The 11,715-nt window shown below is 34.4% G+C and overlaps 1 protein-coding gene across 2 annotated transcripts; it reads right to left on the bottom strand.

Annotated features, from left to right (window-relative positions):
• Positions 1 to 5,164: 5,164 nt before the first annotated feature.
• On the bottom strand, positions 5,165 to 7,868 carry LOC21394468 (L-ascorbate peroxidase, cytosolic). 2 transcript variants are annotated; one of them, XM_024176023.1, is made up of 10 exons: positions 7,750 to 7,868; positions 7,472 to 7,604; positions 7,190 to 7,364; positions 6,993 to 7,058; positions 6,263 to 6,311; positions 6,060 to 6,142; positions 5,894 to 5,973; positions 5,679 to 5,781; positions 5,532 to 5,590; positions 5,165 to 5,439 (listed from the first exon to the last, which is right to left on the bottom strand). In XM_024176023.1, the coding sequence occupies exons 2-10, from the start codon at positions 7,588 to 7,590 to the stop codon at positions 5,424 to 5,426; spliced, it is 750 nt and encodes a 249-aa protein (XP_024031791.1). In that variant the 5' UTR covers positions 7,591 to 7,604; positions 7,750 to 7,868; the 3' UTR covers positions 5,165 to 5,423. The 2 variants fall into 2 exon arrangements, with proteins under 2 accessions (XP_024031791.1, XP_010112332.1); XM_010114030.2 differs by having other exon boundaries at positions 7,472 to 7,601.
• Between the last annotated feature and the right edge of the window lie 3,847 nt (positions 7,869 to 11,715).

The raw sequence follows: 11,715 nt of genomic DNA, 5'->3' as shown, positions 1-11,715 counted from the left end.
CGGCCCTTGTTCGGCACGGCCCAAGCCCTAATTAGGCCCTTGTTCGGCCCGGCCCAAGCCCGTGAAACTGCCCATTTCAATTGGTCCAGGGGGCCCTTCGCGGGCCAAATGGGAGGCCCGTCACGTGCCGCACGTTGGGCCCGCGAAGGGCCCAACGGCTAGAATCCGGAATTTCACCCCAAAATTCCCTATAAATACCCATTAATTCCACCATAAATCCCACACAACAACTCAATCTCAACTTTTTATCTCACTCTAATTCTATCTCTCAACTTGTCTCTTTGATTTTGATTCTAAGTTTTTTTCTTACGTTCATTCATTTTCTTGCTCTTTCATTTACAAAGTTCTATCAATTTCCAGAAAATGGCCGCACCAAACTTCCCTGATTTCATTGATATTCTTGAGCTTGGTGATGAGGCATTTTTGGAGGAAGAAATGATGCCTCCCCACCCCACCCCCACTGAACCAGAAAATATTCTGGTGGATAATGTTTCAGTGCACAACGAGGAAGCTGGAGAACGCAACAGGGAAAAAAGACCGCGAACTTCTCCGTCATGGCAACATTTCACCGATGAGCCTTGACCAAATCCAAAAACAGGTGAGATGGAAATTTACGCGGTATGTAAATATTGTAAAAAACACTTTTCTAATAAAAAATGGTGGGGGGTACTGGTCATCTGGATAGACATTGGAAAGTATGTCTACTGTTGCACCAAGGTGGGAGTGTGGACTCCCGCCAACAAACACTATCACTCACATCACAGGGGTTACAAAATTTTACATACGACGCACAACGTGCTCGTGAGGCACTAGCTAAATTTCTAGCTAGTGCCGAATTGCCTATTTCTTTTGCAGATGATGCCTCGTTCGAAGAATTCATCCAGACAGCCTTTAGCCCACAATTTAAACGGGTAAATAGAAACGCAATTCGTTCTGATTGCATGAAAGCTTTTTATGCAATGAGATAATCTCTTGTTGATAATTTTAGGACTTTTAATGCTACTGTCTCTTGCACTTCTGATCTGTGGGAAGGGTGCAATAAAACTGAATATTTATGTGTCACAGCGCACTACGTTAACGACGATTGGGTTTTACAAAAAAGAATAATTGGTTTTCGTTTATGTCCATATCCTCATAATGCATCATCTATTTTTAGTACAATAATGGAAATTTTTGGGTTTTATGGGATAGAAGATAAAGTTTTAACAATTACTTTTGATAATGCGTCGGCTAATACAATTGCAATTAATCTGTTTAAACGTAGTTTGAAACTAGCATTTGGAGGGAAAATTTTTCATCAACGGTGTGCATGTCACATAATTAATTTAGTAGTTGATGCAGGAATTGAATATATCTTAGCTAATCTTACAAATATTAAAGAATCATTATCATTCATATCTAGTTCTGGAGCTCAGCTCCAAGAATTCAAACAATATTGCAGTAACAGTCATATGCATCCAAGAAAGTTTCCAATTGACATGAGACATAGGTGAAATTCAACATATTTAATGTTGAGGGCAGCACTCTCGTATTCACAGCTTATCACGACATACGTAAACAGTAAGAACGATCAAATTTTAATTTTCGATCCTGATTGGCAGATTGCTGAGTATTTTTTTAAATTTTTAGAAGTTTTTTACAATGCTATTGAATTACTTTTCAGAGTTTATTATCCTAATGCACATTTAGCTTTACATCAACTATTTAATATTTCAAAAATATTTTCATATTATAGGGATACATAACTTTTTAGAAATATAGTTAAGTTAATGGAAAATAAATTTAAAAGTTATTGGTCAAGTTGTCCTATGTTATATGCATTGGCAACCATTTTAGATCCTAGGTGCGGAGTAGATGGAACTGAATCATTGATGACTGCTGTCGCAGAGAATTTAAAAATAGTTATGCAACTAAGTATTACTAACGCTAAGAAAATGTTAGAAAAAGTTTTTAGTTTGTATGAAGCAAAATACAGCACAGGTAAAAAAGAACAGGGAACTTCAGCGTCAACTACCAGTTCGGGGCCTAAAGGATCGTCGTGGAGTTTCTTGAAGAAGAAAGAAAAAACGGCAGGATCGTCCTCAACACAACCGTCTACGGAACTAGTAAAATATTTTGAAGCAAATTTTGTAATCGATGACGACAAACTAGACATCTTACAGTGGTGGAAGAGCAAGACCGATCATTTTCTAACACTATCCATAATAGCTCGTGACATTTTGACAACTCCAGTGTCAACAGTAGCATCGGAGCAAGCTTTTAGCGCAAGCAACCGAATTCTTGACGAGAAGAGAAGCAGAATGCATCTAGATATCTTGGAGGGCCTAATGTGCGTTAAAGACTGGAAAGATGCCAGAAGACGAAAATAACAATACACAGATGATTCGATGCAAGAATATTTTTCTGGAAGCACTTAGGTTTGTAATTTACTATTCCTAGTTACTACTTTTTTTTCCTTCACTAAGGTTTTGTCCCGATCTCCCCACGGGTTTTACTTAGCAAGGTTTTTAATGAGGCGGTCATTTATGTGAACTCCTATTACGTCAATTCAATAAAATCACATCCCTAGAATATATGATGAATTTTATGTCATTTATTTATTTTTATTTTTTTGTATTTAATTAATTATTAATTTTTATTTTTATTAGGCTATAAAGGAATTTGAAAATATATATATATATATATATTATCTTATACACTTAGATATATTATTAATTTAATACATGGGCCCAAATTGGAATCATAAGATTTTATTATTTAATTAAGTTATTAATTTATCGAACATTCATTTATCGAGATTTTATTGTATAGAGAAGAAATTTCTTATAAGAGAAATAGTGATAGAGCTATAATAACCCACCTTTTTTTTTGGGTACATGAGAGGGTGTTTGGTAGGAGGGATGGATGAGGGGAGGGAGAGCCTCAATCTATTGTTTGGTTGGAGAGAGAGGAGGAGTGGAGGGATGTCGTCTATCTTATGGCCTACTAAATTGGATCCTTCTATTAATGAAAAGATTCGAGCAATGCACACTTTTTAAAATTTGAAAGACTATTTTACCCTTTAAATAAATTATTAACAAATAGTGTATAATGGATAATTTAGTAATTTCATAAATAATTATTGTCTATTCTTTCAACTCTCATTTCATCCTACCAAACAACATATGAAGAATTACTATAATCCCCTTCATTCTTCTTACTCTTATTCCTCTAACTCTCTTATCTTTCTTACTCTCCATCTCCAATCAAATGGAACCTAAAAGTAGATTAGTTTTCTCCATTTTACTTAAATACTACGATGTTCCTCGAGCCCAACCAACAAACAATATGTGTTGTTTATTAATTGGAAAAACACTGTCAATTTGCTTGCAAATTGTGTCGAGATTTAGATGATATAGAGTTCACATTGTGAAAGGATTTTAAGATGTAAATGTATGTATATACATGTTTGATTTAACCATTATTCTTATGCACCATCATTGTGAAAGGATTGGATTGGATGATGTGCTAATCACAGATTAGATTGGATGCAAATTTCTAAAATCCACAAAATGTGCAGATCGGATAGGTTTGAGTTAAAAAGTGCAGTTTAAATCGGATGAACATCCCTAAAAAAAATTGCCCCATAATATTAAAAAAATATTTTTAAACCGTCGAGGTACCTAATTGAAATTTTAAAAAACACAAAGTATCAAATGCATATTTTACTATAACAAAAGGTACTGAAATGATATTTACCTTCAATAAATGACTAGAAAATCATCTAGAATCCCTTTTTTATTAATTTTTAGTTTCTTTAGGGACAGAATCCTATTTTAAGAATTTATTTAAATGCTTCAATATTTTTTCACCGTGATAATGCGCCTTTAGTTTGAAAGTTTTATTGTTGATTTGAACTAATTAATCCCATTAACAACTTAATGTGCTGTATCCATCCTTGTTACATGGAAGGGTAATTATGCCATGCGGAATGACTTTGTGAACAAAATATGTATATACTAGTTCTTTATCCCGTTTTTTCCCTTTTTTTCTGAGTAAAACGTATATACTAGTTAATTTAATTTCTAAATTCATGAGATATCAAACAGGCGTTGGTGTACACGCCTGGCAGTTGTGTCAATAACTTCGCGTATGATAGTGTGTATCCCAGAAAAAATTGTAGCTTCTGGAGTCAACATTGAGCATGAGATTCGAGTATAGGGGTTGTTCTTTTGTTTAAAAAATTAAAAAAAAATAATAATTTAAATTTCAACTTTATTTAAATTCATATTCTTTTAAGTTTTAATTTTATTCAACTTTACTCAACTTTATTCAAATTATAATTTTAACTCAAGTAATAACTCAAATTCAACTTAAAAACTACACACTCAAATTACACTCTAAAAGAACAACCCCGAAATATCGAAGAATGCTGCTACTTTAACCGGCTGAGTATTTTTAAACGATGCTGCTACTTTAATCGGGATGGACTATCTCAAAGAGATGTAATAAGACAAGGCCTTCCTTAAATTTAACCCTCATTTCAAATTCTAATTTACTACCCGTTTATTTCACTAATAAGAGTTTAAAATTTAAATTTTACTAATATAAAAAATTATAAAAAATAATCACATTTAATTTTTTTTATTACAATAAAAAATTCTCATATAAAATCACATCTCAATTTAAATTTTAGCTCAAATTAAAAATTCAAATCAACAAACTAAACAGGCCTTAAAAACTCACAAAAAATCATATCTTAACTTCTCTATTATAATAAAAAAAAATTTAATAAAAAATCGAATCTCACCTCAAATTTAAAAAAAAAAAAACTAAACAAGCTAACGTAATAATATCAACTCTAATTCAAAAAAAATAATATCAACTCGGGACAAATTCTTGAGTTGATGAGTGGCCCCTAAAGTCCAGCAACGTCGTCATAGAGAAGACTAACGACATCAACGTTTTGCAATCAGGCCGTCTGACCTCCTCATACAAAATCATCAATCGACATTACTGAACTAGAAATGGCCCAACTCGTAAAACAAAAAACCAAAAGAGCGTTCACAAATCTAAAGAACTTTCTTTGCGTCTAACGCACGAAAAAACCATCAGAGCTCAAACAACAGAACAATTCAAGTAGTCTATGAAAAAATGTGGGTAGAAAACCTCAGAGCAATCCAAATGAACATTCAGACTAGAAGTGTAATATTATTTAATTAAAAAGCTGATTACCACTGCGTTGCACTAGAATATTTCGGTTCAAACACGTCCCAAAAAAGAAAAAGCGCAGCAGAAAACCACCTAGTTCCCCTTTTTTTCTTCCGTTTCTAATCCTTGATAGAAAATCCACCAATTCCGTCATTTACCAACAATGAAAACACAAAAAAAGAGAAAAGAAAAGCAAGGCAAGCAGATATTGCACCATCGTGAGTGTCCCATGCTTAGGCATCAGCAAATCTGCAACAGAAAATAAACAGTAAGCAAATCTGAAAGTTTGGGAAAAAAGAATTTACAAGTAATGGAATCGATTAAAATTTTATTTGCCTTACCCTAGCTCTGAGAGCTTGAGATGGGCTTCAGCGTAATCAACAAAGAAGGCATCCTCATCCTGAGTAGAAGATTGTCAAACAAACAAGTTTAAGGAGAAATCCTATTACATAGACAAATTCAAATAGAGAAAGAAACGAGATACACACCGCAGCATATTTCTCAACCAGTGGGCGGAAGACGGGGTCTGTCAGAAGTGTCTTGTCAGATACAAGCTGTAGAAGGCCTTCCTTCTCTCCACTCAGGAGTTCACTGATAAAAATTGAGGACCATTGTTAAGAATATACGTATATAACAACTATGGCTCCTAATGCCAAGACATGAAAATGCGATTACTAAAGCAAAGGCAGGAAATGACACTTACGTAAAGTAGGTGTTGTCAAAGATGAGAGGGTTGCTAGTCCAGGGTCCCTCAAAACCAGAGCGTTCCTTGTGGGCCCTTCCCTGAGAAATTTCGATAGTTTTAACACAAATTACACCAAAAATAGTTACAATGAAAAGATGAAAGACACATCTAAGAATGAACATACCAGAGTGTGACCACCAGAGAGAGCAACAATATCCTGGTCACTGAGGCCCATGGTACCAAACACATCCCTCAAATGGTCAGAACCTGAAACACCAAAGAAGTACGTTACTAAATCAGTACTCCAATTGTTTTAAGTGATACAACAAAAAAACATAAAAATCCATTCCTACAGTCTACAATATACAAAGTTACAAGACTACTGACCCTTGGTAGCATCAGGAAGACGGCCTTCTGGTGGTGGGTTAGGCTTGTCCTGACAATTAAAGGGCAAGTATCAATATCAAATGAAATCTTTGTAACAGGGAAAAACAATGAAGCACATTTCATGAAGACCAACACACTCAGGATAACAAATTTCATCTTAACGAGTTGGCAAATATCATCATAATAGCTGTATTGTTCGAAACACAATTGGGAAAGAAAAGTTCTATGATTGATCTGTTTATGACAGTTAATTACGAAGCCAAATAGGACATGACATTATCGCCAAAACATTCAACCAGACAGTAACTAAATCATCCACCAACAGTCTGTCAATGCAAATAAATGATTACTTATACAAACTAAAAAGAACAAATATGCAAAACATGTAAGAGAAAACACTTGATAGAATAGCAAAGAACAACGAAACCACTAAACTAACAAAAATCACTCCCCGCCAATAATTTTTAAAAATCTAAATAATCAGAAAGCTAACTACATGCTCTAAAATGAAAATTAAGAAAATAATGACCCAGAGAATTCAGATTTAGAGTACAAAAATTAGAAATCTAATTAAAACACGTAAGTAGCCTAAACAATTGATCTAATTAAGACACATAAATATTTTCAACATAATTTCAAGCACATGAACAAACACTTAAAAAAGAAAATCAAACGCATAAATGTCAAGGATTTAAATCAAATTATAAAGTGAGAAGCGAAGAATCTTCACCTCTCTTCCTGGGTGGAATGGAATCTCAGGGCCACCAGTAACCTCGACAGCAACAACACCAGCCAACTAAAATTTAAAAAGAAATTAGAGTCAACAAACCATAAAATAATACATGTGTGCGTGTGTGTAAAGATAGATTCAAAAGTAAAACGTCGTATTTCCAAGTGAACAATTAAAAAAAGGAGATATTAAAGTACCTGATAGAAGTCAGCGTAAGAAATGATAGGGAATTGTTCCTTGATGGGCTCCAAAAGCCTAACGGCGATATCGAGGCCATTGTTGGCGCCGTGAGCGAGCTCCTCTGGGTACCTAATGGTTCCGAACGGACCGCCGGTCCTCGTCTTCTTGTCAAAGGTCCCAGCAGAGTGCCATCTGCAGAGGCAGAAATCAACCCAAAAAAAAAAAAAAAAGACTCCATGAAATGTCAGATTCATTCACAAACGACAAACACAGAAAAATCAACATGTACAGAAACATACGCGAGTCGGAGAATGAGAGGAGCGCAGTTCTTCTCAGCGATGAATCCTCTGAGCTTCTTCTTGGCCTTGTCGACGGCCTTCTTGTAGTCTTCACTCACGGTTGGGTAGTTCTTGGCCATGATCGCCGATTCTGCTTCCAAACCAAACAAATCAGAAACTCCAGATCGTTAGGAAACAACATTTCGCAGAAAAACAACAGAGATTGAGAAACGAAGAAGCCATAACAGATCGGAAATTTCGAAACCGATGATTGAGAAAACAAAACAATCGCAACAAACCTTTTGGAGCAGAAAAGCTTAGACGAGAGAGAACGGAAGAGAAACGAGAGACTAACGAAACCCTAGCGCGGGACTGACACGAGCAGAGCACAAGCCTTGACTGAGCTTTGGTGGTGGAGAGACGGCAATGGGGAAGATATAGGGGTAGGAAGGACAGAAAGTTCTAGTAATTCACTCTCGGTCGTCGGATATTTGGAGATCGTGTGGCCGATACTGGATATCAATTTGGACGGATGTGATTCGTTTGGACAATATGGATGTACGGTCAATGATTTGGGTAGGTGGCAAATTTTTAATGAAACGAAATAAAGCACCAAAACTACCAAATAGAGGTCAGTGTGATTGGAGGAAACAGGCTCGTTTCATGCGAAAGGGCTATAAAGTTGGTGTGGCCCACTTGAAGCATGTATGTAATGCATTATGTAATTAAAAAGAAAATGTGGATCGAATTGATCGCTTCGTTTGACTAAATTGCCCTCGTTGTTCGGGTCAAAAAGGAAGTCGTGGCGGAATGAGCTATGATCCGGTGTGTCATAATATCACTATAATCATGTAAGCATTGGACCTTGACTATAATATAATTGGATCTTATTTATTGATAATTAGATTATATTAGATTTGGTTCTTTGGTGTAGAAAGAAATGTGACATCGTCACAAATATCTTGCTTCACTTCCTATAAATATGAAGTTATTGTAGGAAAATTCTATAATTGTTAATAAGTTAAAGAAATCTGGTAATAAGTGGATTTCTTCCCAATTAGCACGAAATAAATTTAATAGATTTGTTGATATATTTCTTTTTTTCTTTTTTTCCCTTTTTACCCCTTACAAGTTTGCAAAAGTTGATGTCAAATTCTCATTTCCAGACTTCTAGCAACAACAACAACAACAAAAAAAAAAAAATCTCAAGAGAGCGTTGCATACTATCCTCGCACAAGTCAAGGTTATATACGTCATTTAAAAGCTCTAAACAGCTTTAGAACTTTTTGAATAAATAATTAAAAAAAAAGTATCTACACTCCATTGTGTGAACGCGCCCATCTTAAGAAGATTCCATTCGGGTGAATTATTAAATCACCCCCTACAATAAATATTGCTATGTCACCCCTTCAAATCATTGGTCCATAAAGAAGCTCCCCAAAAACATTTTGCGGTTTTTCTTTCTTTTTTTTTCTTCACCCCATTATTCTCGCTACTTTTTTATATAATATGGCCAACCCAAATTTGTTTTTTTTTTTTTTATATTTAGTCGTGGCATTTTCTAGCCACGTTGATGAGAAGAAATCGTGCAAATGACCCGCGGGTGAGAGACTTTCGAGGAAGATAAATGCTGACCAGAGGACTGCCATGATCAAGTCATGTTATGCAACATCGCAATGCCTCTTGTGTGCCGGCTTTTTCGTTGGTTGAATTCCATAAACTAAAAACGTTTTCTCACCAAAAAGAATAAATAAACTCTAGTGGAACACACCATCCTACCAAAATTGTTGTTCTAAATATTTGAATTGGTTTTTCAACCGCGTGTGTCCACATTAAAAATTTACAACGCATAATATATTTAAATTTGATACTTTTGACTTTTTTAAAAACTTTTAGAATAAGACATTTCTTTAGTACTTATGAAAAAGTACTTATGAAAAGTTTATTTATTTATATTTTTAACTTTTTATTTGTGAAGAATAAATTATATCTCATCTACATCATTTTATTACATTATTTGTTATCACATAAGTGCTTTTGACTTTTTTACCCAAACAGATTTAAAAGCTCTTCTTAGATATAAAAATATTTTTTCAAGCACTATATAAACACTAATTAAAAAGCTCCAACTTATGTTTATCTTATTGTACTATTTAAAAGCACAAGCACAAGCTATCCCAAACGGGTACTATATTTTGTGATAAATTTTCCACCAATTATAACATATGATAAATTTGACATTTAATTGTTATTAGTTTGAATGTTTACTATTTCATATAATCATTGCAACTCTTGCATTTTTAATTATTTTAAAAATAAAGTTTACTTTTTACAACTTTTAAGGCTTAGTGATTATGAAAAAAATAAATTTAGCATTTCAAATAACATTATGTATTAGAGTAAAAATAAAAATTACATATTATATCATACTTTTTAATACTAAATATACAATTGACATTAATATTTATATTAAAAATAGTTTTAAATGGTTAATACATAATTGCTTTCAATTATAAAAGAGACTGTTAAAAAATTAATTCAAAATTAAAACAACAGTTTCTACATATCATGAAAAACAATAATTCCTACCATAAATTATCATAATAACTGTAAAACAAATAATTCATTGTTAATCATTTCAACTCTCTCCCCGTACTAAATAACACGAGAAATTATCCTAAATTTTCTTTATCATTTTAACTTTTTCCATCCTATATTCCTCTGACCATTCCAAGCCTTTAGGGTTTTCAAATATAAAAAAGTTTCAATGCACACGTCCATCGCACAAGCATTTTCGGAATGTGCAAAAGGAATTTACCAATGTGTCCAAATCTGTAATTATCAAAAAAAAAATGTGTCCAAATCTGTGACTACCTTTATTTTTCTATTTTTTACCAAACAAAAAATACTTTATTTTTAGTTAATTCAAAGGCATAACCTCGTTCTGGTCGCCATCCAAGGCTTCAGAACCCCACGAGGCCACATCTTGATGACTTTAACTCCCTTGAGTCCACAGGAGTTTTTTTTTAATTATTATTTTTCCGAGATAATTAGTTTAACAAATAAAATATTGTTGTTCTTTTGAAGTGTAATTTGAGTGTAGTTTTTGAGTTGAATTTGAATTATAACTTGAGTTGAAGTTGTAACTTGAATAAAGTTGAATAAAGTTAAAACTTAAAAGAACGTGAACTTGAATAAAGTTAGAATTCGAGTTGTCTTTTTTTTTGAGTTTTTTAGACAAAATAACATGTCAGAAGTTTTAGAAGTGTTTACTCTGCTAAACACTGTCAAGAGATGGCAACAAAAGGCCGTCAAGAAATGCCATAACACTTTTTCTATTATTTTTTTATCACTTTTTTCACTCATTATTTATATCTTATTTTTTGTTTAAATAATAATATACTATATTAGTAAAATAATGAAATCTATGTTTAATCTACGTGTTAAATAGAGAATGATAGAAAAAATATATGTAGCATTTCTTAAAGGCCATAATTGTACATTTAGAATGTTGGGTTTCTCAAGTGGTTCATTGTCACTTGAGGCTAGCTCAAGTGGTTAAGTGTGCGTGTGTGTCTACAGAATTTTAATGGTTTCATTTATTGAGTAAAATGAGAGTCACAAGCCCCACATTATATTAAAAAAAAACTGTTGGGTTTCTGCTGATCGATGTACATTGCATATAGACATTTCCTAATGTAATGGGAATAGTCTTGCACATCTGGCCTGTGCCTTTCTTTAAGTTACAAAGCCTCGCTCAATTAGAAAAATAACTATTGTTGATATCAAAATTTCTCACACACCGATGGTCCATCGGGGAAGTATTATCCCCACTTAGGCCCGCCGTGATGGGTGGGGTTTTGTCCCTTCGTAAAATGCGCTTCGCTGGTAGGAGGGGTTGGCACTCTAGTACATATACCTCTCCAGACCCTCGTCTCCAACCGATGTGGGACTTTTGGCATACAACAGTGCCCCCCGAGACGGGGGACTGGGAAGGCAGGCCGTGGCCAAACGTCCCCAGTGGAGTCGCCAACTGTTGATACCAGAATTTCTCACACACCGATGGCCTACCGGCAAAGTATTGTCCCCACTTGGGCCCGCCGTGACGGGTGGAGTTTTGTCCCTTCGTAAAAGGCGCCTCGCTGGTAGGAGGGGTTGGCACTCTGGTACATATACCTCTCCAGACTCCCGTCTCCAACCGATGTGGGACTCTTGGCGTTCATTTACATACAGTTCATTCAAACACAAAAATACTTAACTCAAAC

Source organism: Morus notabilis, unplaced genomic scaffold (genome assembly GCF_000414095.1).
Source record: "Morus notabilis unplaced genomic scaffold, ASM41409v2 Scaffold160, whole genome shotgun sequence".
In the NCBI taxonomy this organism is placed as follows: domain Eukaryota; kingdom Viridiplantae; phylum Streptophyta; class Magnoliopsida; order Rosales; family Moraceae; genus Morus; species Morus notabilis.
The sequence above is the reverse complement of the archived record's forward strand: the minus strand, read 5'-3'. Positions and strand labels throughout refer to the sequence as shown.

What these genes read in the sequence shown, in the direction of transcription:
- LOC21394468 (XM_024176023.1), bottom strand. Translation starts at nt 7,590, where the DNA reads ATGGCCAAGAACTACCCAACCGTGAGTGAAGACTACAAGAAGGCCGTC. An exon ending in CTTACGCTGACTTCTATCAG is followed by an intron (nt 7,059 to 7,189) that starts GTACTTTAATAT and finishes TTTAAATTTTAG; the next exon opens with TTGGCTGGTGTTGTTGCTGT. An exon ending in TTTGACAACACCTACTTTAC is followed by an intron (nt 5,782 to 5,893) that starts GTAAGTGTCATT and finishes AATTTTTATCAG; the next exon opens with TGAACTCCTGAGTGGAGAGA.